At 28.8% G+C, this 27,127-nt stretch overlaps 2 protein-coding genes and 1 long non-coding RNA gene across 3 annotated transcripts in view; 2 read left to right on the top strand and 1 right to left on the bottom strand.

Moving 5' to 3' along the window:
* Positions 1-243: 243 nt before the first annotated feature.
* Positions 244-7,268, top strand: LOC107449841 (transmembrane protein 167A-like protein ksh). The gene is made up of 4 exons (XM_016065502.3): positions 244-310; positions 420-529; positions 4,083-4,117; positions 7,068-7,268. The coding sequence occupies exons 1-4, from the start codon at positions 254-256 to the stop codon at positions 7,136-7,138; spliced, it is 273 nt and encodes a 90-aa protein (XP_015920988.3). The 5' UTR covers positions 244-253; the 3' UTR covers positions 7,139-7,268.
* LOC139424988 (uncharacterized) lies at positions 6,004-25,527 on the bottom strand. The gene is made up of 2 exons (XR_011636138.1): positions 25,406-25,527; positions 6,004-6,085 (listed from the first exon to the last, which is right to left on the bottom strand). It is a non-coding gene; the product is annotated as an uncharacterized lncRNA (long non-coding RNA).
* The window catches only part of LOC107449839 (aldehyde dehydrogenase 1A1), a 29,015-nt gene continuing 24,677 nt past the window's right edge, over positions 22,790-27,127 (top strand). Inside the window, exon 1 of the mRNA XM_043042329.2 lies at positions 22,790-23,274. Within this exon, the coding sequence (XP_042898263.1) occupies positions 23,230-23,274 (45 nt within the window). The 5' untranslated portion in view covers positions 22,790-23,229. The remainder of the gene's footprint in view (positions 23,275-27,127) is intronic.

Here is a 27,127-nt window from a genome sequence, read left to right as displayed (position 1 = left end):
CAAATCCTCCTAGACGATTTTTCATAAAAAATGATAAAAATATTGCACTAAAACTTTTGAACAAGTTGTGATTCGTAAAATATTAAATCAGTGTCGGTAATCACTTAATAGAGAACAGATGAGATAAACTCTAAAAGTGTAAAAATTTTGTGCAATTGACTTCATTGATTGCTTAAAAACACCCAATTTTTGTTTACTGTCAATTGATGGGTCGAGAATGGTATTTAAAATATTTGATTTTCTCTTATTAATTATGGCTGTTTTAATTTTTTCTCGTATTTTAATAATGTATGTTTTTTTTCATATGCAGGTTATAATTCAATTAATGCTCTGCTCTTCTTTTATAAATAAAAGTCATAGTCACATTACTATAAAATGCATATCATTATTGTTTTATAATTTTTATTATACTTTTTCAGTCAGCACTCTTTAACTTCCAAAGCTTATTGACTGTTGTCTTATTGCTCATTTGCACCTGTGCATATGTTAGGTCCCTTGCTCCTAGTCTCCTCGATCGAAATAAAGAAGGGTCAGTAGTTTGTTTACAACCAATTTCATGTTTCACTTGTGATTTACACTGTTTTTTTTTTTATTATTATTATTGGTGTTGAAATTATACAAAAATTGAAATTTATTATGACAATTTATATGAATATATACCTTTATATAACAAAAATTTAAATTGGATTTACAAATTTATATGAATATATACCTTTCTATATATTATGACAATTCCATGGTTACTCTTTTTACATACAGTCGGACCTCTATTTAACGAATTCGCTATATCCCGATAATAAGTTCGTTATTAGGAAAATTCGTTAAATAGAGAATCACCTTTTAAAATATTTAAACAACACAAACCAGGTTTTAAATTCATAAACACTAGGTATAATTAAAATAGCAATTGATGCACCTTTATCTTGCAGACTAGTACCTACTATTTATTTAATAAATCATAACCATAATAGAAATTTGCGTGGAAAGCAAGAATAGAGCAAAACATTATCCAGTGTTACACTATTATGCTACATACATTTTCAATTTGAAAAAAAGCTAAATTTATGCATAAAATTATAGCTGCATTTATTACAAAATTAATTTTAAACATACATTACCAATGTGTTCTTAAGTTTAATTACTACTGATAAAATACATGAATTTGGACAGAGTTTTTTGTTTGAAATGCAAACAGAAAAGGAAAGGGATTTTACTACTTTTTGTAAAATAACTTTCAGAGAAAGCAGTAAAACTTTACATAAATCAGTGACTTAGAAAATTAATTAAAGGTAATTTCCCCCATAAAATGCATTAATAAGTGTGAAATGTTCTGAAATATATTGGAAAATGGGGAAAGTGGATCTGAATGAAAAGTTCGTTAAGTAGAAAATTCAGTTCGCTATTTGGAAGCTATTTTACAAAGAAATTTCCAAAATGTTCTTGGTTCCTCAAAAAAATTCGCGAAATGGAAATTCGTTAAATAGAAGTCCGACTGTATATTGTAGTGTTGCACATTGATTAGCTATTACTTATGAGCTTTTTATTTTAAATTGAATAATTTGTATGCAGAATAATAAGGAAGAATGTCTACTTTTTACATTTCTACAAGAAAAACTTTATAAATTTTAATCGTTTTATAGAATGGTGAATTTAAAATATGGTTACTCTTTTTACCTGAATAGGACATGAAACATTTACAAATTCGCATTAATGGTTATATTATCTAAATTATGTAATAAGATATTCTTTTCTTAAATAATTTCAAGAAAAGAGGGTCAACTTATTGAATGAAAGCCATAAAGGGCTTTAAAAACAAGCATCTTATTCATTATGAGGAAATGTTTTGGTTATTCTTGTTACAAAAAACTGATTACTTATGTTACATTTCATTTCAAAGATTTATTAAAGAAAAAATTTACAATACACATTATGAATTTAATAAAGTCAATATTTTGTATTTATTTAATTTCTTTAGAGCAAATATGATTTTTAGAAATAATAACATTGATTCTTTTAAAAAAAAAAAATTTTAACTCATTTTTTTAGGTTATTTTTAGTTTTTGCTTGCAGGAATCATTACATTTATGCAGTTATAAAATTTTAAAAAAGCTATGTGTTTAAAATTTAATGTTGAATATTAACCCTTTGATGGTTCTGAATGGGTTCAGCTTGCAATCGAATCGTGCTTCGTAATGCGCATAAAGGAGTTCTGCTCGGGAGCAAGATTCTGACCGAAATGGTTACATTTTTTCCCCATACGCGCTGACGATCTGAGCTCGTTCGCCATTATTATTCTGCATTGATTATGTTACAAGCGATTCCTACCCGCGAAATTTAGTTAGTTTTACTGTCTACAGATGGCCGTACATGTTCCATGAGTTTCTTTTCATAATGAAGGGGGGATTTTTATTTTACCTTGTTCTTTTTATGCGTATTTTGGCGCGTTTTTAGGGTGTTTGTAAAATAAAATGACTCAAAAGCGAAAGTTAGATAATTATGATGATGGTTATGATTGTAATACAGAAAGCTTATCAAGCTTTGAGCCTGGTGGAGACTTTGTTCACAGTATTTAGGTAATTACTGTATTTAAATGCTTCATAAAGTTTTACATTAGTTGTTTTTTATTTAGTCCTTTCAATTTAATATTTGTCTTATATTTATAATTATTATTTTATTATTTATATAATTGATTATAATCATTTATAATTTACTATTTAATTCTTATCATTTATTAATTGTTTTAAAATGTGTAAAAACTGTTATTTATGTACTACAAATACTTTAAGAAATTTTTAAAGCGTGTGAGGCGAGCTATCTACGGCATCGCCAGAGAAGGGGGACATTTTCGGAAGAACGACGGAGGGAAACAACTGCCACTTTTGACTACTGTTTACTCGTAATACTATGCTAATTAAGTAAGCGAAAACTGCTCATTTCCCTGGCCGTTAAAGGGTTAATGTAGATTTTGTTTAAATTTTGTATTTTGCCATGCAAAATTACATTTTTTTAAAATGGAGTGAAACTTTTTATACTTGGCAATTAAAAAAAGTTTCCGACCATTATTAAATTAAATAGTAAATAATTGCTAGATATGCATCTTAGAATTAAATTATCGTTAGATAAGTGAATATCATAATTGTATTATTATTTTCCATAAGAAAATAAGATCAGAAGCAAAAATATAAACATTAATTCTGAAGAAACTGTCTTCCTACTTATAAAAGCTATTAAGATACTTGTTTACAAATTTTTCTAAAAATATAATCAGAAAGATAAAGAAAAGAAGATCAGAAGCAAAAATATAAACATTAATTCTGAAGAAACTGTTTTCCTACAAACTGTTCCTACAAACTGAAGAAACTGTTTTTCCTAAAAGCTATTAAGATACTAGTTTACTAATTTTTCTAAAAATACTTTATTTAGCTTGAGACTTTTTATAAAAAAAATTTTGCACTTTTGTTAAAAATTTACTGATTGTGATTTTTGATTTTTTCTGGGATGGAGACAATTTTACTGCGGTGATTATGACTTTCGTGAAATTACTGATTTTACTGCAACCATTTTTGTGAAGGTACCATTTTTCCTGGTCAATTTTTGAGAAAGTAACCAATAAATGATAGTAAAACCCACCAGTATTAGATCTTGATATCTAATTCAAAATGTGATAAAAATATTAACTTTGTAAAAATACTTGGGTTTAAAGTGATGTTTAGTAAATAAACTTTTTTGTCAAATTCGTTAAGCTTGTTCGAACTACTATCTCCTTCACTTGTTGATTTATATATGTTATTCCGTAATTGTATTAAAATGTAGTTTAGTGTTTGAAAGTTTTCCTATTTAAATTGTTATGCATTGAAAGCAAAAGCAACTCCCCGATGTTTATAGTTGAATAAATTGCATTTACAAAATTGTATGAAACTCTTAATGCCAAATTAATTTAGTGTCACTTGTATTTTTTCTTAATAAATAAAAAATCTTAAAACTTAAATTTTGTTGAATGCTTGGTTTGCTGTTTGCTTGGATTTAATTATGTGTTTATAATTAAAAGTTTTTTTTATATTAACTTGAATTTTTGTTTTTAGATTTCTTGGAATATTTTGGAAATGTGCAAGGATAGGTATGCTTTTAGCCTAATATCTTAATTTCATTGTTAATATATTTTGTAAATATGCTAATTAAATACCTACTCATATGAAACTGATTTTTTATCAGCCTTCACCTGATGGTTGTCGATTTTTCTCTTGCCGACCACTTTTTTTATTGACACTGCTTTCATTACATGCCGAAAATAGAATGAAATATTACAACCCTATTATATTCAAAGTTCACTTGTTTTGCAGTCATTTTTTTTTCAGCGCAAAATATGCATGTCACAAGTAAAAAAAATTACTCACCTATATATCAAGTTTTACCAGTCAGCTGCAAATGTTACCAGCCTACCAAATTTCATAAAAATATAACAATATACCCACACAAAACTTTTCTTTTACAATACATTGCATATTTTGTTATCATTCTGCTGCATGTTTTATAAATACTAAAAAAATACAAAAAATTTAAATCTAAATTGACAAAACTTTTTTGAAAAAAAAACGTGCTTAAACGCAGCAGAAATTTTAAAAAAATAAAGAATAACTGTAGGAAGAAAGGAAACGATGGAAATAAAAATATGACCACCGAAGCCAATGTCTTCAGGGGGTACCGGCCCCGGTAGCCATAAAACAAAACCTTTTCTGTTGAGAGAGGTACTGAGGGAGTTAATTTAGGCATTTGCCATCTCTCTCAATAGAAAAGATTTTATTTTATGGCTACGACGTCGGTTTCGGTGGTCATATTTTTATTTCCTTTGTTTCCTTTTTTGCATGTTTTATATAAACATAGCAATATATATATACAAAACTATTATTTTTACAACATTAAATTTAGAGAGTCAGAAATATGCATATTATAAAAGAAGATGGAATAATAAATGTATTGAAGTTACTCACTTATGAGACGTGTATCCTATTTCTTACCTTCAAAATACCTTAAAATTATACCTCATTATTTTAGCAGATCCACAGCAAATAAGTGGAGACTCGCAACAAATCAGTTCTATATATATATTTTAATGCAATGAAGTATTGTATGCAGCTAGTGATTCACTTTTTGAGTATTTTGGTTTCTTAAAATGCAATTTTTTTTAAAAAAAAATTTTAAAATATTTAATGGTTTTCTTTTAATGAAAGTATGTGTCTATTTAAATTCAATATAATAAAAGTCTTGAAATAAATTTTCATTTGCACTATTAAGAGGCAAAAAGAGTTAATATTTATGCATGGTTTAAGCAGTTAAGTTATGTCAAAATTGTTGTTTTAAACAATTTTTCGTAAAAATAAAAATTTGTTACATATTTGTGTTTTACTTAGCACAGCATAATTATGGTTGAAAAAATTACATAATATTGACATACCCTCCAACTGCTACGGAATTTCCGTAGTTTCAGAAATCTTCTTTTCAGACGGTAGCAAAATTAATGTCTTAATATTTAAAAAAAATTAATTTTAGCGTAACTTGTCCACTATTACTAATAAAAGTGCATGCCATATGGCTAGATTCTTAAGTTCTGATAAAAGTTTTGTGAGAGATCCATTTGCTTTAAAAATTTCTACTTTGGTTCGCTACCACTAGAAAGAATTATTTTCAAAATCCTCATAAGTTGGAGGGTATGTATTGATTTAAAATTCCGGCAAGACTTTATAAAATTATTGTAGTCATTTAGAATTTAATATTAAGTATTGTTAACACATGTGGTACCCATTTTGAATGCAATTTGCGTATGCTTAAATTTTTATGTAAAATTGCAAATGCATTTCTTTGTGATGTCTTCAAGGTGCCAGATATCTCACACAATTTCACTTTATGGTCTATAAAATAATTTTATGTTTTCTTAAAATACTGCTAATTTTGGACGACCAGAGCACTTCATTGAGGATTTTATGATCATGTTTAAATTCAGCATACCAGTCAATAATAGTTGATTTCAATGGTGGTGAGTCTTCATAAGGCTTATAAAGCCAGTGTTTAGCCACAACAGCACTTCTCCCTAAAGAAAAAAAATCAACACACAATTACTTTTTTTTTATCCATTGTTTTAAAAATTACAAAACTAGGGTCACTTAAACCCTATAAATTAATTATCAGAATGTCGTGAAATTTTGATACGTACTGTTTGAAAGTTGTTAGTATCCTGAAATCATACGATTCTGGCAATGGTGTGCCATCTGTGTCTATGACTTATTGAGTGATGTTTTGTAATCAAAATGAGATGTGAGCATAATTTTATCATAACATTTTAAAGAATAAATAGCATTTTTTATTCGAAAAATAAAATCTCAAGATTTCTATAAATATTTCAAATGTATGTATGGCAAGATTTCTTTGTATATTTTGTTCTACAGTGAACTGATCGTTAGACACTATTCCCATTACATCACTTACAGCGTGCAGTGAATACATACTATTTTGGAAGTTCGTGTGGTGTTATTCCTCGATACATTCTGCTGTTAATGGTAATTGGGCCTGCTCGACTTGGCATGCAGGTTTTCAGGCTGCATAAGCGGGAAAGACAGCTCTTCTGCAGAGGATCAAAACTGTGATGGCATATCTTAAGATCATTCTCATTTGCCAAATCATCATCAATAGCCCATTGTGCAGCTCTGGTGGAATGTAAATAAAGTACTATTACTACACTCCATGCCTGTTTCAAATTTAGTTGACTGATTTAAATGAAATTTGTTATGAAGATAAATTTTATATGGATCCGTATTTTAAGGATATTGCTCAGCAAAAAAATATTCATTCCTTCACCATTAGCTTTTTATAAAATGCTAAGATGAACAAAGATCTTAACAATTGTTTATTGTGGGTGTTATTGTATATTAATTATTGTGTTAGTGTATTAAATATAATATGAGTGTTGTTTTTATGAAAAAAATATTTTTTTATGTAAGCATATTACAATGTTGAAATCAAAAATCATTTAACAGCTCACATTTTGTATATATAAATATATATTTAATTTTCAGGTGAAAGAAAAAGCCCATATGTCAGTGTATGCTGCATAGCAATGGCCTTGACAATTTTATTTTGGTCCTGAAACTTTGTGAAAAGAAATCTCACCATTGCTGACAGATTCACCTTTCTACCCAATGTGTTTTATAGAATATTATTTTTATACTAATGTACCTGTATAAAATTATATGTAAATAATATATACACGCCAACTACATTGTTTTTGTTTTCTTTGTGTTTATTTTATTATTACATATATTAATGTTTTTTTTAATTTTTCTGCATAAAGTCAAGTACTTAGCATTACAGCATTGTAAGCAAGGTAATATTACTTATGAATAAACTACATACGTTCATGATGAGAACTGTTAAAATTTAATTATTATAATTATTGTTTATCTGTTTTATGAAAATATCAATTTTAAATTTGTTTGTAAGGGAGACTACTATTTTCCTTGTAAAGCTGTTTTTCTTTTCTTTTTTTTCTTCTAAGAACAAAATATCTGTCTTGCAATTAAATGATATTAGATGTAGCACATAATATTCAAAGTTACATTGAATGGAGTATATGTAGCTTCGTTATAAGTGTACTGTTCAGTGTTCTAATCATATTACATTATAGAACAGGAATTAAAAATATTAATAAAGTATATACCTATTTACTATCTTCTAATTCCCTCTACTTGTTTAAAATTGTATACTCTATCTCTTATGTGCCACGTTAAAAGAGACACAATAAGAATTTACATTGCTTTGTAAATTGGAATTGTTTTAGTTTCTTTATAGTTTTTTTAAATTCATCATTATTTGATACAGATATATCAAGATAGAAAAACAGATTATATATATATGTTTTAGAATTATTTCTAATATAAGGATATTTGTTCTGATTTTTAACCTTTTGTCCTAATATTCCTTTTTTTTCGCTCAGAACATCCCATTTTCTACAAATACAGGTTCTCAGATAATCGATTTGAGAATTAAAAATTTATATTTTTGATACAACATCTTTTTATTTTAAAATAAAAATTCTAATAAAAATCACAAAATTTGATCATTTAAATTCCGTTCACTAAGCATATACACACGTACCCTTCAGTCCTGAAGATTGAAATCAATCTCGAGAGATGATCCATTGAATTGAATTCCTTCCCCCAATTAATATATATTCCCGAATAATTACTTATTATTTAAATTAAATTTTCAAAACAAATTAAGTTTTTTTATGACATATGAATGTTTAACGATTTTTTCTGTTGAAATAAATAAAAATAATATATTACTTTTTTTTAATTAACATTGCTATTTTTCATAATTAATGAAAATTTATCAATTATGTCACATTACAATGAAAGAGTGAGACTGGCTGAACTTCTAACATCTACTTTTGTTAACAAAATTTGTATTGTTGAATTGAGTTTATATTTTTTTCCCTCTGCATTTTTAGATGCTAGACCAGGTTAGATTATAAGTATTTTTTTAAAAAATGATCTAGGGCAAAACATTAATGATGAAGTTAAAAATAGAGCTATGCATGACGCCAAGAAAAATCAGAATTCAGTAATTAGTGTAAGGAGATCGGCTGTTATTTTTTATTTATTTGCTGTACAAAATAAGTTAATAGGGTTAAGAATTTTTTTTAGAAAAAATAATGAAGTCATTGGTATAATGTATGGATCATTTTCATGGAAAGTGAGTTCTAATTTTCTGAGAAAATACATGATTCAAGCATACAACCTTACTAACAGGATTCATTGCTTCAATTAGTTATTCCAAAAAGAAACTCAATTTTACATTATCAAATTTTTATGGTGATTAGTATGCTTTTATTTATTTTCAACAAATACATTAATGATTTTATTGTCTTGGTTTGTAGTTCCACAATTATTGATTCATCTCCTTTGAATTTAAAATGATCGATTTCTATTAATGATAAACTCAGTGTTCAATAATAAATTCTGATTAAATAATAATGTTATAAATGTTTTTACTGATCAATAGAATAATACACCCAACTTATTTAAATTATTTATAAATACTCATTACTCATAAAAAATTATCATGCTGTATTAGGATAATATTCAATAGCGTAATGCTAAACCATGTGTGTAGTTCAAAAAATACTTGCAATTTAAAAAGAACAGCACTGATGTTGTTAAATCAGCGAGGAAGAATTTCCTCCCTTACATGTTAAAAATATTATTAAAAATCACCATTTTTTGGGAGGAGGGTTGCATTTTTTAAACTTATTTTCTGTATGATCTAGCTTTTATCGCCTCCAAACGCCATGGAATAAAAAAGTAATTTTCTACAATCTCTAAGGAGGAGAGGTCTGGAAGCCCTGGTTCAGTGGTCGGAAGTTGTGAAATGACTGTAGTTGCTACTTTTTTTCGTAGTTTGTAGAGTAGTGTGCTACTTTTTTAAAAGAAGTAGTGTAGTGAGAGTGCGATACAAAAAAAGAAAAAACTAGTTTGTAGCGATTTCTGGCAACTACTTTTAATGNATTCTGAATAAATAATGTTATAAATGTTTTTACTGATCAATAGAATAATACACCCAACTTATTTAAATTATTTATAAATACTCATTACTCATAAAAAATTATCATGCTGTATTAGGATAATATTCAATAGCGTAATGCTAAACCATGTATGTAGTTCAAAAAATTCTTGCAATTTAAAAAAAATAGCACCCATGTTCTTGAAGCAGTGAGGACGAATTTCCTCCCTTAAATTCTAAAAAAATTACTGAAAATCACTATTTTTGGGAGGAGGGTTGCATTTTTTAAACTTATTTTGATCTAGCATGATCTAGATTCTATTGCCCCCAAACACCATCTAATTAAAAAGTAATTTTCTACAATCTAAGGAGGAGGGGTCAGGAAGCCCTGGTTCAGTGGTTAGAAGTTGTGAAATGACTGTAGTTGCTATTTTTTTCCGTAGGTTGTTGTTTAGTGTGCTACTTTTTAAAAGAAGTAGTGCGATACAGAAAAAACAGTTTGTAGCTATTACTGGCAACTACTCTAAATGTTAGTTTAAAAAAGAAATGCAGTTCTAGCGGATTTAATTTTTCGAATTTGATGGGTACAAGTTTTCGCAGATGCGTCAATGTATGCATTGAAAATGACCCCTGGCTGCAGCTGAGTTTTAACATGTTGAATGCCACGCTGATTTACATGGCTTGCCCGTCTTGCCAAAATGATTTTCTCAGTATGCGTTGCATATTTTTATGAAATATTTTTTACAACAAAACAGTTAATTTTTGTAATCAAAATTTACTCGAATAATGTGTGTATGATAATCTTGGTTTCGCTGGTCACCGGTGACCCCCATGGAGCTACGAACAAACTCAGTGCCGTTCACCGGGTGACTCCCTTGGCATTCAACGTTTTAACAGAGATTGCGTATTCAAAACCACGTATAACTAGCCATTACAAAAAATAGATAATCACTTCGGTCACACTTTCGCTTGCGAATGCACACTCGTGAGACATTGATGCTATTTCAAGTAAACAGAACATATTTTCGATGTACGTACTTAATTTCTTAGAGAAAATAAGAGAGCATTGAACAATTAAAAAGTTGCAATTATTTGATAATTTCGCATTTCTCAAATTAAATATTCTCATATTAAATATCGGCAAAAAAATTTGACGGTTAAATGAACGAATTCGAAAAAAATGTTCTATATTTTTGATGTATTAGATTTTCTTTTTCACCTCTCTAGCTTTTCAATATAAATTCGACAGTTAAAATAATCATTCTGCCTATGGGGAGATCCTCCCAAAGCTCTCTCGAAAAAGTTTGAATGGTTCACTACATAAGGGGCTCCACGACCTTTACCTCTTACCAGTTTTTAGCCAAAATTTCGTTTAAATACTTTTGTTATCAGAGGATGCTTAGAGGACAGGGAGGGCTTAAACTGGTATGTAGAGGAAATAAGCTACAAAAGAGGCGAGAAACGATCATATTTAATGACATTTTTTTACAATTTAAAGGGGAAAATCTATTTTGGTTTCAATCTATTCACGTTTTATAATTTTTCACCTCCAACTACTATAAGAAGAAACAATCCTTCGTGGATATCATATTTAATATAAAATTAGAGGGTAGCAATTTTACGTAAGAATCAGAAGAAAAGGTGTTGGGCGGCTCCATTTTTTTTTCTGTGCTGTACAAGAAAAAAACTTGTTTGTTTAAACATTAATTACTAATTGCATCTGAAAGATACTTTAGTAAGTACTGTTATAAGAATACTTCTTGGAATCCTCATTCGCTTTGACAATGCAACTATAGTTTGCGATTGGTTTTCAACAATTGCATTTTTTTAAGTGATCAAATAAAACAAATCTTTAGAGGGTTTTTGCTTCAAAACAATATTGGAAATGTCTTAGTTGGGTTTTAATGGATTGAACATTTATATTTTTGACGATCTTTACACAGCATCTTCAAAATAAATAAATCCATCCATATTAGGAGTTGGTGGAATTTAGAAGTTCTTGAATTTTAACTTCGTGCTATCTATTATAAGAACAGTGCATCAAATACCATGCTAACTATTTTCTAGTTATATTTCCTCGAAATGTAAAGGCAAGCTCGTTAAAAGAAGTATTGTGGCGTATGCATGGTTAACTGTTTAAAATCAGTTATTTCGATTTTCTTTTTACTTAATTATTCTCTGAAAAAATGTATTAATCAATTTTTATTAAAATTGAGAAAGGACTTCAGTCTTTAAAAGTCACTGTCATATATATATATATATATGTTGCCTAGTAAAAACTTAGTTTGGAGATATATGTATTATAAGTAGACGACGATAATGATTAAGGAATTCGTTATCTTTTGTTTCAAAAGTTGAAAGAAACATGACGTATTTTTTTTTTTCTCTGAGATTTCTGCTAAATNGAGGTTATCAACTATTGCATTTTTTAAGTGATCAAATAAAACAAATCTTAAGAGGGTTTTTGCTTCAAAACAATATTGGAAATGTCTTAGTTGGGTTTTAATGGATTGAACATTTATATTTTTGACGATCTTTACACAGCATCTTCAAAATAAATAAATCCATCCATATTAGGAGTTGGTGGAATTTAGAAGTTCTTGAATTTTAACTTCGTGCTATCTATTATAAGAACAGTGCATCAAATACCATGCTAACTATTTTCTAGTTATATTTCCTCGAAATGTAAAGGCAAGCTCGTTAAAAGGAGTATTGTGGCGTATGCATGGTTGACTGTTTAAAATCAGTATTTCGATTTTCTTTTTACGTAATTATTCTCTGAAAAAATGTATTAATCAATTTTCATTAAAATTGAGAAAGGACTTCAGTCTTTAAAAGTCACTGTCATATATATATGTATTATAAATAGACGACGATAATGATTAAGGATCTTTTGTTTCAAAAGTTGAAAGAAACATGACGTATTTTTTTTTCTCTGAGATTTCTGCTGAATCATTTACTTCTGATTTAAGATAACATTTTCTGACACAGTTAGTAATCTAACTTAGTTTCGCTGTATCACTTATCGTAAATGCAAGATAGCTATTTATAAATTTTTTTTTTCATCATTTTAGTAAGACAATAGTAAAGTTGCTGATTTTTTAAATTTGGTTTTATTTGATAGCTCGCTTATTGAAAGAAAAAAGTTTTTAAATCCGATCTTTATTTAATTTTTAAAAAAATTAAAATCCACTATAGGAAGAAAATAACTTGATAAACGGGCATTGACTTCATATCTTTGTACGCGAGTTTTGCGAGAAAACAGACAGAAAGCGTAGCTTCTTCGTTTCTGTTTGAAGAATTTAGTATTTCGAATAGTAAATGGAATAATTGTTTTTGTTTTCGTTGTTACTTATTAACAGTATGCATGCATTCCAGAAAAACGTTTAATTAATGCACCTAAATACGATGATATAAGGTGAAACTGGTCTAAAACTTGTAGATAAAAAAAAGGGGGAAATTGTCTCTGTAAAGCTGTGCATTTCTTACAACTAAACAGTTACCCTTGATGCTTAATTGTAAGAATCTTTTTATTGTTTAAAAAGTCGGCTTTCAAGCTTTCATTAATCAACTTAAACGTACTTGAAAATAATTTATATCAGAGAGTAGACTCATAGTTTTGCTTATTTAATCTCAAGAACTAGCCCATAAAAAATATTAATTGTAACAATCATTCATAAACAAATCTAAAATATTGGAGTAAAATAATTAAATATATTTTTTAAAAAAAGAATTAAGGATCTTATTATAATAACAAAGTAAAGAGGGTGATAGACATCAGCTTTTTATAGAAAATGCTTATTAATATATTTAATTGTAAAACGATATTAAAATAAGTTTTTCATCACTCCAAGAGAAAACTGTATAAAATTAAAATTTTAAATCTACCTGTTACGTGCTTTAATGTAATTCACTAACTACCGGGTACAACAAATGGAGATTTTTTTCAGCAATCAGAGCTTAAAAATATTGAAATTTTATCGTGTCATTTATGGCATGATGAGAAAAAATATTTTTAGTGTTGTAGAATTATGTATTCCTTATTGTTGAATAACTGTGGGATTATTCAAAATAAGAATTTTTTCGTCAAATTAAAATTCAAGTACTAAATGCCTGAATTGAAAAATGAAACCTGCATTTTTAAATCTACGATTCATAAAATAATAATCTTTATATATTGTCTAATAAAACAGCTGTATTTCAGCTGAAAAGAAATATTTTAAGCAAAGTATATTCTAAAAACAGCTCATGCAAAACTTGGTTAGCAGGACAAGAAAAAGCTAATCTGCGGATCGAACATAGTTTTCACTCGGTTTACCACATTGCAATAATTATAACAGGAAAAAATATTTTCGTAAGAAGCAATTATGCATTTAAAGTCTTAACTGTTTAAACTTTCTGGACAAACAATTGATAAAAAAATAATAAACTTTAAAGAAAAGAGAAATCACTGTAAACGTTTAAGCAATTAGTGGTCAATGATTTCCATCAATTCCTATTTAGAAATGTAAAGTGACTTTGATTTACTTCATTTTTATTTAATGTAAATATTTTAGATTCACGATTCAAACTTAGTGGTGTGAATTTTACTTCTAAATCAATTTGAATGCAACACTTTCAAAAGTACATAAACCTTATGAAAGATAAAAGTCAAATCACATTAAAATAATAACATATTTTAGTACGACCAAATAGTTCAGGTAACGATGGTGAAAAAAGTAGCAAGCTAATATCATTTGCTTTATTTCTCTGCTTTCAGGAATTGTGTAATTCTGTTGTTGTTGTTTCTAATGGCACTTGCCAATACCAGCAAGCCCGTTTGGTGGAATTAAGCAAATTTAAGGTGGCCCCATCTATGGCCTAGAATAAGACTTTAGCGACATACACACACGTCATAGCCCGTTTTTAAAGGGCGGATCCATTTATACATCCACGGATCGAAATTTTGACCTGAACCACAGACTTATTAATCTCGAATTCAGTACCCCCGGAAGTATTGATTTGTTATGGGAACTTGAAAGAATTTGTGACTTGACAGATTTAACGTGAACCACTCATCATTTACTACACGGCTGGCGGGGATCGAACTCACAGCCTCTTGGACATGGGCCCAACGCCCTACCAAACAGGGTATCGTTTCTTATTCTTCTTAATAAAATTCGACATCATAACAGAGACAAATGGAAAAGTGTCCGATTGTCCTTTGACAAATACGTCATTTAATTTAAAAAGGCTTTAAAAAAATCAGAAAAGCTATAAAAAAATTTCTTGCATTACCAAAAACTCTTAGATGCTTGAACAGAATTTACGACCTTCGCAGTCTTGCCCCGTTTTAGGCGAAAGCAATTTTCGAACGTTTACTTAAAAAAATACTAGCCATCAAATTAGCATGATATTATAGAAATATCCTTTTGAGTACTTTCTTAATGATTTTCAATTGTCAAAGGATCGATTTCTAGAATTCCTTATTATAATAAAGAAAGTTTTTCCATCGTTTAGTGGTGTCACGCCATTTAAATCTTAAAAGTTTAAATCGATTTAAAAACTGAACTACTAAGAGAAGAAATTTGCGGCAGCATGAGTAAGGATAAGAAAAGGAGCAATTTGATTAAAACGTTGCGAAAAATACTGCTTACTTGATCAGATTACTTTTATCTAACGACAATGACATAGAACTAAGCAAAACAATTGATCTGTATCTTTTATGCCGCAAAAAGATGATTCGTAATTATTCCTTTTCCGCTGGGAGATCAGATTTAGAAATTCGAAGAAATTAAATTACTTCGTCACTGAACATGGATTTTAATTTGGAACTATTTGGTCTGTCGGTGAAACAAAGAATATTATCATATATATTAAGTGTTAAAACAAAATTATTACATATTAAGTGTATTAAAAAGCTATGAAATTTTTTTAACAGCTTTTCTTTCAAGATTTTTATGCTTGAAACAAAAGTTTTGTGTTAATTGGTTTAGTTACTGGGATAGATTAATTTTAAAAAAAATTGTTTTCTTATAAAAAAAATGCATTGTTATTCATTTATTTTTACTTTAGAAACACCGGTTACCCCTAAAGCACGGGTTCCAAAACTTTTCCAATTTGCGACACCCTTACAAGATATAAAATTGTCGCCACAGGCACTCCGGTCGTGTAATATTTGTAGGTGGTGTAATATTTCTTACGTATAACAATCAAAAACTGGATTTTGATGAAATTTGCATGTTAATTTAGGGCACTTTTTTCAAAGTTTTTAGGACATCTTGTTTCATTTTAGAGCATATTTTTATTTTAATTTCAGGACACTTTTTGAAGTTTTCAAAAGTATCAGCTTATTCTTACAACTTTCGCACATTTTAACTTCTGTAGACCATTCTAGTCGCACATCAGTTGAAAAACTTAAGTAGATTGAAAGCTGGTGCACTGCTAGAAATTTTTCGGAAAAAATGGTAAAATAACAATTTATTTTATTGTTATTTTACCAGTGTTATTTACAAATTGAAGGTAAAAATTATTTCTCTCGTTAAGTGAAAAAAAATTTTTTTTTCTTACTTACTCTGTAAACAAGTTTTGTTTCACAACTCTGATTAAATACCCAATAAAGATCTCTTAAATTGAACTAATGTAGAATGCATAGCAAGAAAGAGACATATTTCTTTCCCTTTTAACAAGAATTCCATCAAAATCTCCATCATTATAGCTTGTTGAACTTAGTTTATTCTGTACGCGTCAGACTGAACAAAAGATGCTATCAAGAAAAATATACACAAAAACGTTTGTACTCAGTCACGGTTAAAAATTCAGAGAATTCTAAATTCGTTTTCAAACAGAAATACTATAAAGTTTCTAAGATGGATATTTTTTGTCTATGCCATTAGGTGCTCACGAATAAGGCGGGAAGCTATAAAACCGTCTTGTTGAAATGCACGTAATAGACTTAACTCTGAGTAATGAGGTTAAGCTTGGTTTTGAAACGAGGATTAATCACCATTGATTTACTTAATACTTACACCGTATATAAATACAGCGGAAAGTAATGAGAGTTACGGTAGTACACGTGAAGATCTCAAACGCTTTTGTTTGTTATGCCTACCACATTTTAAACGCACAATTAACGATCGGATTTTGAACATTTATATTTCCGTAAGTATTGCACATGTTACAGTTCAAACAATTGCTGTGAAACGTCCCATCCCAACCATAAACATTCCATAACTGCCTCTTCTACAACGTGATAAAGATTTTATCTATCATTATAAAAGGGTGAGTTCCATCTTGTTATTCGAGAACCGTTTGTAGTTAGATCCTGAAATTCTGGTCCCTCAGTGGACTGGTCGTATGCTATAGAACACCGAGAGGAAACATTACTGGCTACTGTCAGTAAACCCATGGGGGACCACTTTGATTAACCTGCGAAGAGACAGAGGGAGACGGTATCTGTCTTCGTTAACTGTTTCTCCATAAAGTGATCAATCTTAAGTCAAGGTCGTCGAACTACCGAAGCGGGGGAGCCATCCCCCTCTGCAGAGGATCAAAATTGCTATGGCATGTTTTCGGATCATCGTCAGAGAGGTTTCCCAGACCGTCACCTAGAGCACATTGTAAGCCGTGGCTGACTCAGGGTCACCTTCCAATGAGGTGACCCGGTTCGAATCTCAGCGATGTCTGGTCGATCCGAATTCCGTACCCGGTGCGCAACAACCACAGTGCAGACGTAACATTTCCTCTGTGGTCGACGGATCATGGATTACAGCCCCCTTGACGTCAGGCTAACCATGTGAGGTTTTCGTGGGTTTCTTGTCCATGTAATCCTAATGCGGTTTAGTTCCATCGAAAAGTTCTCCACGCAGGTGAATTTCTCCCAATACTTGATCCAGAAGTTTCCTCGTTTTCTGAATTTGGTTCAAAGTTACAAAGCTACGGAGTTGAATATTGGTTGTTTCAAACTCAGAATTGGGTCGGCTGCTCATCGCTGATTATAAAAATAATATAAAATAGCCCGTTGTGCAGCTCTAGAGTGCGACGTAAATAAAGTACCTACCTAACTGAAATTCGGACAGTGGATGAGCTAGAAGCAATTTTTGCCAGCGAACATTAAATTCGCAATAGAATTGAAGTATAACTTAAAATTATAAAACTTATAAGAACAATTTTTACAAAATTTTGCGATATTTCTGTGCACCGAAATCCATCGCATTCAAATGAAGCGTCTTACATTTTTTCGTAGTAAATTTCACACATTTTTCGACAGAAAAAAAAAATTTTTTTTTTCAGGATGATTTTTGCTAAATAATTTGCGCGTCATGCTTTTTCACGACTTGCTCCTTCCCCTCCTATGTTCAAAAATTACTCATCCCAAGAATGTATTTTAAACTTGAAATTTCGATAAAGAAAAGAAACAAATATCGAGAGAACGATACTTGCTTACGGTGAAAAACTATTAAATACACGCAATATCTTGATTCTTTTTTATTTAGTTCTTTTTTCTTTTTTTATGTAAGCTCTGAGCAAAGAGATGAAAAAAAAAATTTATTTTCCCACCATTCTTACCTCCGTTTTCTTTCATGACGTCATTGAATCGGCATCTGAGGGAAGTTAAAAAGCAAAAATTATATTTATGATTCTTTTTTTACCGAGAACGAAGGTTGGGTATTAGCTAGTTTGTATTAAAGTTCTTTTCATATTTTACAATTTTATGAAATAAATTATTCTTTACAGTACTATGACTTTAAATGTTCTAATGCAAAAGTTATTTCTAGAAATATGTGATATTTTAAAACTTTGAATCAACACTACACCATTATCAGTAACACACTACAAGTATTACTGATCATATTAAGTGAAATAGTTCTGAAAATATACATTGTCAAAAACTGTCTATGTTACTTTTATATTTGAAAAATAATTGCTATTAAGGTAACATAAAATTATAGATATAAAATAAAAGAAATTTTGAAAGCAATGCTATTTGTTAGTAAGGAATGAACAAGCTTTACTTTTGACAAATGCTAATATCTATACAAACTAAACTGTACGACAGTTACGTATAAGAGTTTATTGTAATTAATTGATATATCTCTGCATTTATAATTTGGATTTATTACTTTAACATTGCGGATTGTTTTTTAAATCCTATCAAAAAGTATTGAAAGTTTAATACAAATTTATTTTTTCAGATTGTTTTAAACAAAAAATTTTTGATTTGTTCTTTGCTCTGTAATTTAAAAACCTGATATATTAAAATTAAATACTCGCTGCTTAAAAATTAAAGACATGTAATATAAACTGTTTAACTTCTTTTTAACTATATATAATTGAGATCAATCAACAAAATTAACAATAAAGGAAATAATATAAAAAGTAATAATATATAAAGTAATAATAACGTAGCGTAAGTCAACGTAATAAATCTAAGCGAAAATAACGGTAAAAAAAAAGTTAATCGAATTCAAAATGCCATGAAAAATTTACTTAAATTCATCAATATTAAAACGCATTTTCCGTTTGAACTGTAATTATTTTTCTTCTCTGCAAATAAATAAAATTCGGAACGAAAATTGATAAAAAAAAATAATAATAATAATAACAATAGATCTTTCAAAGCAAAGATTTTGACTGGTGATGAAAAAGATGATCTGAAAAGATTTCTATATTCTTTCAAAAAGAAAAAAAGAAAGTTCACTAAGAAGAAGAGTGATAAATATTTCTATTGTTTCGATTGATTGCCTTTTCCAGTTTTTTCTTGCACTGAGCAAAAATATAAGGTATAGCAGCTGCCCCGTAATGATTATCTTTTTAGAATCCTTGTGAAAGAAAAAAAAAAACAAGTGAAACATAAAGACACATTAAAGGTAGGAAATTATAATTTTTAAGATAAAAAACTGTAACCAATATTTATAAGAGCAAAGATGGGATTAAAATCATCAAAAACTAATTCATTTGCCTAAAGGAATAGGTATACATTCCCGTTTAGGTTCATTTCAAATAAACTGATATCAGATTATTTAAATTTAGCCGTTGAATGTTTCAAAAATTATTTTTACTCAGTTTTTTAAAAAAAAATTTCTTAAGTAAAGCTACATATTTCTTTGTTTCTTGAGAATCGTATTTATTAAAAATTATATAATCATACATCAATTTACCTGACCTAGACCTCCAGTCGAAGATCCACGGATGAGAAAACCCTGACCTCTGACCTGTTACCCCTGACCTGTATTGAATTTCCAAAGATACATTAGAAATAGAGATTGAAGTGAATTTAGAATTTCTTCAAATAGTTTTGTAGAGAAAAGAAACATTGCTAACTCTCTGTCAATATTTAAGAGGCTTAAAACTAATCAAATGACTAAGTCAACAAGTTTTAATTAAAGTAAGATAGACTGCCTGAGAATTAAAAAAAAAAAAAAAAAACCAGCCAGAAGACATTTATATTTGCCTTATTTATAAGAACATAACAATCTTTTGTATGTACGATATACAGGAGTATTAGATTTACAAACTTGTAGGAAGTAGTGCACGCAAACTCTAAAAAGATGGTGGGAAAGCATAAAATGTTGTGATTCAAAAGATTATTCTAGAGAATTAAGCGAAAACATAGTACAGGATAAAAAAGTTTTGCTCTGTTGTTTTTCCTCATTCACATCTAGCGAGTCTTGAGAATGGGTCCCTATTTTCGAGAGCTTGTAACATGTCAACTTTTACAATCTTCATAAATTTTTTTGAAGGAAGTGAAATTTTTTCACTATCAATTTATTCCTAAATGGTGTGAGCAAAATTTATCGCTATTTTATCTGAAAGCAAAATTTTAATCACTTTTAAACCCAAGCAAATCGACATGAAACTGAAAATAATAAAATGAAAAAAACTAAACCTTTTTTTGTTAGTTTATTTAAAAAACGTAGTTTTTTAAAAATTTATTTTATTTTATTAGTCCTCAATGTGAAAAAAAAAGGAAATAATCTACAAATTAAAACTGATCAATGGTAAGAAATCACTCAGAAAACTGAAAGGCATATAACACATTTAATAAAGCTACAATAAATCCAACTTATTTCTTTTTTACTTAATATCATACTATGCCTTTCCCGGTGGCTTTACGTCATCAGATTAAACAAAACACGTTTATAGTAGTTCATCTCATAATTTATTTATTTATTTATTTATTTATTTTATTTTATTTATTTATTTATTTTATTTACTTATTTTATTTATTTATTTATTTTACACGTTTAAGCTGATGATTGACTTTGCTTCGTTTAGGTGGCATAGTTTTGTAAATACAAACGAAAAGAAATGTCAATGTTGACGATGGTCGTAGATTTACCCAACAGAAAATTCTCTAAATATTATATAATTTAGAAGCAAGGATAAATAATCATTAAAAACCTTAAAACTAAATTTTTATTAATTGGTTCTGAAAGCCAAAATAAGTATCTTCTGCAATTTAAATTACAACAATGCGCAATTTTAATCCACTGAGAAAATTTGTTTTTCTCTCATCCCGCTCGTACGGTTCGTAGTAGAATATTCTAGTATCGTCAGCGATCTACCCCGCGTTTCGAACTATCACTATGCCAAATTTCATCGCTCTCGCAGGTTATATCTGTGTCGAAGGATTTAAGAATATATAAAGGAGAGACAGGTGTTCATTTTTGTATCTAAAGATTATCCAATAAATTGCAAGCTGGGAAAGATAAGACGACTGGTTGCAAGATGAAATTTTATCTTTATTAGATATTGTCTGTATTAGATATATTTTTTTATACTGCTATTGTTATCGATATCTAAAGGAGATAGAACCATGCGAGATCACGAGCAAATGTGTAGATAATAGCAATATCTCAAATCTGGAAAAGAAGCAATTTTATTTATTAGGAGCAATTTTATTTATTTAATAACAAAAAATTGTCCTAAGAAAATCTCTTTAGGGTTACCGTTATAGTCTTAATCTTAGCACTGAGAAAATAACATCTCTATATTAGAAAATCGTAAGGCCACCGCCGTAGTTTTTGGTGTGCAACTTTACGCTAAATTTTTTGCTGCTCAAAAACTGTAAGATTTAAAAGTTTGAAATTACACAATTGCATAGAAAATTTTATAGTAAATGCGATGGAATAAAAAAATTGACACTCGATAATAAGTAATCGAACTGTTACACTCTTAGAGGAGTAATATCTCCTCTAAGGTTACACTTGAGGAAAAAAAATAATACAGTGCGGGTCGCTCTGCAGGCCTCTTTTGTAATTACCTCAACGCAGATTTTTTTAAATGTTTTTTTTTTTTTTTTTTTTTTTTTTTTTTTTTTTTTTTTTTTTTTTTTTTTTTTNGAGAAGAAAGCCTTTTTTTTTTTTTTTTTTTTTTTTAAGAAATACAAATTTGTTTAAAAGTTACTGCAATTTGAAGTGTTTTTTTTTCGTTGCAAATTTTTTTTCTATCTTGCATTAAGTTACATTTAGTTGCGTTGAGCAAAAACCTTCAGATTTAGATTACGAGGTATGTTGAACAATATACAAGGGGTACGATGATATTCAACTAAGATTAGTTCAAAAATTATCAATTGCTAAATTTTAGTCGCAGAAAAAAAAGCATTCGAGACGTTTAAAAGATAGCTGGATGGTGGCAACAACTAAGTTGGATGTACTTTGAGGTGTTGAAAGGGCCATTTTCATAAACAAACTATGTGCAATTATTTTATTATTATTATTATTTTGAAATTCTTATTAGTTCGAAAATAATTGCAAACATCAATTAATTGTAAGAAACTAAATAATATGCTATTCATAGTCTAATACGAAATTAGAATATAAATATCACGATAAATCCTCAAAAAATATTGACATATCACTATATTTTTTTTTCTTCAGGTTAATCACAATTTGCAATATTTTTATGTAGGTCAATATTTCCGTTACCCTAATAAAATTTATCAACAGTCACCATACATTCGATAATTCTAGCTATCGATTGATATTCGTTAATTAATAATATTATTGTTGTTGATGATTATCGTATGTTCGATATTTATTGTAAGATTTCCGAAGCACAATCTTTTGAATCTATTTGAATATATCATGATAGCTATACTGAAAAATATCGAGATTTCAAGATGTTCTGCCAAGCTGTTGTCGTCATTTTTGTATTCTATTTTAATTCATAGCCAGGGTCGTCATGTGGGGAGTTTTTTTTCTCTCTGATCAATACCTTGACGTTAAAAGAAAATCTAAGGGAGAAAAAAAAAACTAGAACACTAAAAAAAAAATAATAATACGGGGAACTGCTAGACGCCGCCGAAATAAGTCAGACAGGTCAATTACCTGGAAGCTCACTAGATTTCTATCAACTTCCTATACCCTCAGCTCTGACTTCCCTAGATTTCACATATTTGCTAAAAACTTTTTAAAAAAATCATCTTTTAAACTTAGTTATTTATCAATTCGATTCCTATTTCTGATCTTTCGAACAATTCTTCCGGCGACAAAATCAAGGTCAGGGAAAGGTGATAACGCCAAAAGCAGCGGACAGACGACGCGCCACCAACATTTATCTCCGCTTATATATTGAAAAGTGCGGAATAAATTTTCTACTCTTTAACGGACGAGTGGCTTAGTGTTAGTTAGTGCCTGTGATACTGGAAAAAGAAACTTAGTATTTTCTCACCTTTTTACATCGTAAAGATTCAGGATGAGTTATAAACCAAATTCCAAGGTTCAGGTGAAACACACTCAGGTAAATTGTTTATTTTATTACTTCCAGATGTTATAAAAATAGGATCAATATGAATTGTGCTCTTATTCTTAAAGATTTAAGAATTACTGTACTTAATTTATAAAAAAAGGTTTAATATGAGTCTGAAATTTTTTTTTTGTTGAAAAAATACTGTATTTATTATACAATAAAAAAGATCAATAAAATATTTATTGTGCACTTATTTTCATAAATTTGAGAATTACCTTACCAAAAAAAAAAAAAAAAGGAAAAAAAAAAANTAAATATAAATGCTTAAATTATACTTGCAGAACTACTGTACTTATTATTGTTATTTTATACTAGTCTCCACCAGCGACCAGTATAAAATAGCAATAATAGGTACATTTACTGTTCCGTCTTTTTAAATAAAAATTTAAGTACTTTGTGATTTAAAACTGTACAATAAAAAATTTAGACAATATGTAAGTATAAAATCATATTTCTGAATAAAAGTGAATTGAATCTTACATGTTCGCACTTTAAGATCTGGGCATTTTGAGCAATTTTTTAGATAGGTATCATAGTGAATTTTTGATAAAATGTTCGGTATAACATGAGCTAAAATTTTAAATAATTTCAATGGTTAGAGGGGGAAACTTCAAATATGCTACTTAATTACTGCAGACGATATTTTATGTTATGCTACTTAATAACTGCAGACCATATTTTATGTTATGCTACTTAATTACTGCAGATGATATTTTATGTTATGCTACTTAATTACTGCAGTCGATATTTTATGTTATGCTACTTAATAACTGCAGACGATATGTTATGTTATGCTACTTAATTACTGCAGACGATATTTTATGTTATGCTACTTAATTATTGCAGACGATATTTTATGTTATTCTACTTAATTATTGCAGACGATGTTTTATGTTATGCTACTTAATTATTGCAAACTATATGTTATGTTATACTACTTAACTCTGAATAAACATACTTTTCTCAGAAATCCGACTTATTCGGATTTCTGATATAGGCGGTAGCCGCAATCTGGGAAATATAGTCCCAATTAGGTCAGGAGAGAAGATCAAAGTTTGGACTCCCTAATGTTAATTTTACTTTTTACTTATTGCACCATACTTCGAGTGCTTTTCAAGCGAATTGAAAAGTTTGTGCACCAATTTTAAAATTCGTTTGTCTAAGCAAAACTCCATGTTAAAAATAACTTTTAGTAAATATTTCTTATTTTATTATTTTATTTAATATTAATAGAAAACTTTTTGAATTATAAGGCATACAATTTTTATATGATTTTTAAGAATTTAATAATACATAGCAAAATACAATATTTGAGTGAGATCTATTGAATAATTCCTGAGAAATTTAATTTTTAAAATAAGACTTTTTTAAAGTTTGATTCCACAGGAACTATTCGACCGATTTCACTCAGATCTCTTATTTTGTCATGAAAAATTACGTTTTTAAAAATAATGCAAAAAATTTTATACCTTTACAATTCAAATTTTTTTCGACAATAATTAAAATAATAAAAAATTATAAACATTTACTAAAAATTATTTTTTGCATGAAATTATTTTTGGTCAAACGAATTATATTTGTGTGCAAAAATATTTCAATTCGCTTAAAAAGTTCTCGAGATCTAACAAAATACGCGAAAAGTGAAATTGACGTTAAGGGGCTCAAACTTTGGACCACACTCCTGATCAAACTATGGAGAACATATTACCCAGATTGCGGCTACTCTCATGTTTTGGGGATCAGAAATTTGAATCTGTCGAAAAAAGGGTATGTTTATTCAGAGAAAGTACGTTTTTATATCTGATTTCGTAACTTAAAATATCGTCTGCACTAATTAATTAGCCTATTTGAAGTCACCCACTTGAACCATTAAAATTGAGTCACAGAACGTGAAGATTTACATCAAAATCATTACATTAAAAGTTATTGAAGACTATCTGCTTTTTATTTTGCGCACTGAACTATTTTTTAATTTTTTAGAACGAATAATGAAACTTTATAATATCCTTTAACAATTTGATCGCAACTAGCAACAACACTCGAGTTTCAAGGCGTTGATCGTGAAAATTTTTTGTCGTGTACATTAATTCTAGCAAATAATAATAGTTCGTAATGTTTTTACCTTTTACAATACATTATGCTTTTACCATTCCATCCAAGGTTGATTTAAAAAACATAAAACCTCCTCTTCTCACAATTGACGTTTTCTATTTCTGTCCTTGGTGTTTCATTTCTACAATTATTATGTTAGGCTTTGGCCTTGAATTTTTATAGTGGGCTAGATTTCATCCTCGTACATATGATTAATAATTTTTAACTCTATAACGTATATTTGTATAGTTTAATTTGTGTTGTTCGTAGTCCGTAACTATTCAAACTAAATTATGTGAAATTATTTATGGAGAGGAAGGCGTTGAAGATTCAATGTTACACTGTTTAGGTGAGAACTAATAATAAGGAAGCTTTCAATTGACTTTTAAATGGCTCTGTAGACAAAGTAAATTAACGATCGTATCTAGCGAATCTACAGAGGCGTAGTTATGCAGCTTTTCAATAAAACAAAAGTTCCTTACTCCCAACACCTTTTTACAAAAATTTTTAAAAAAAAGTGTCCTTGTCAAATTTTATTCCCGAAATTTAATTGTAACATTTGCATGTGTATTAAAATTTAAGATACGACCATACATCCAAAGCCATCATATTATCGAAATAAGTTTTAACAATCTTAAAATGAAATAGTTAACAAAAAAAAAAAAAAAAATTAGGAATATTTCCGTATCGTGATCTGTTTCACCAACAACAATAGACGAAACTCCCAAATGGATTTTAAACTGGAGAAATTTTTTTATAAGAAGATGTAGTGGTTTGCCCGGGGGTGACTACAAATTATGTCCCAGTTGATCCCTTTCTGTGATTTTTTTTTCTCGCGGGCATATGCCCGGAAGTTGCAAAGACTTCGCGATTATTCTGACGCTGATCACGATACGGAAATCTTCCCGAAAATTATTTTAAAACTTACATTTTCTTCTTCGACACTATGTTATGTGTAACAAATACAAATAATTTAACTAATTGATACTCTTCGCTTTGTAATTGTTTTTATTTAATTATTACGCATATAAATAGTTATTATAGAATGGCATCAATGAACTATTTTTCAGTCTTAATTTTAATAGCGTAAAATATATTAAAAAAATTTTTTATTGAATTGTAACGGTACAGAAATAAATAAGTTTAAAAATATCTGTCTACAATAATAAAAGGAAAAATTTCTGCAGGTGTGTGTGCTTATGTTTGTGCTAATGTCATGAAATTCAGACAACAGGTGAAGTGTGAATTTCAGCCTCCAATCCCAAATTTGTTCGGGAGAGACGTATAAAAAATAAATTCTTTCTCTTGATTTTAGCATTAGTCATTGTTTCAAATTAAACTATAAAAGATTTTTTCGAGTATTTAAAAAATATTATCCGTCATGTTTGCTACCTCATTACTCTATTTAATAAAAAAGGAGTTTATTAAATGCTCGTTAATATTTAATTTTTTATTTATTATCTCAAAAAAGTTCAATGATCAACATGACCATAGTATCATAGGCAGACTACGCTACCAAATTAGTATTCCTAAAATTATCTAAAACCACTTATTTTATTTATAGTTATGCTTTTGAACTATGTTTTTATAAAACTAAGTAATATCAAATCAACGGTAATTGAATAAACTAGTTACGTGCGGCGAATAAAATTTATGAGAAAAAGGTACTTACTCGTTTCGGGAAACCGTAAGGATAGCCATATTGTTATTGACACCAATGGTGCTTAATTAATTATCACAATTGGTACTACTA

This window comes from Parasteatoda tepidariorum, chromosome 2 (genome assembly GCF_043381705.1).
Source record: "Parasteatoda tepidariorum isolate YZ-2023 chromosome 2, CAS_Ptep_4.0, whole genome shotgun sequence".
Lineage (NCBI taxonomy): Eukaryota > Metazoa > Arthropoda > Arachnida > Araneae > Theridiidae > Parasteatoda > Parasteatoda tepidariorum.
This window is presented reverse-complemented; position numbering and strand designations above follow the sequence as displayed.

Excerpts from the sequence above, each read along its gene's own strand:
- LOC107449841 (XM_016065502.3), top strand. The coding sequence starts at position 254 with ATGGCTGTTTTAATTTTTTCTCGTATTTTAATAATGTATGTTTTTTTT. Across the intron at positions 311-419 it reads ATGTTTTTTTTCATATGCAG|TCAGCACTCTTTAACTTCCA; the intron begins GTTATAATTCAA and ends ATACTTTTTCAG. Across the intron at positions 530-4,082 it reads CTCGATCGAAATAAAGAAGG|ATTTCTTGGAATATTTTGGA; the intron begins GTCAGTAGTTTG and ends TTTTGTTTTTAG.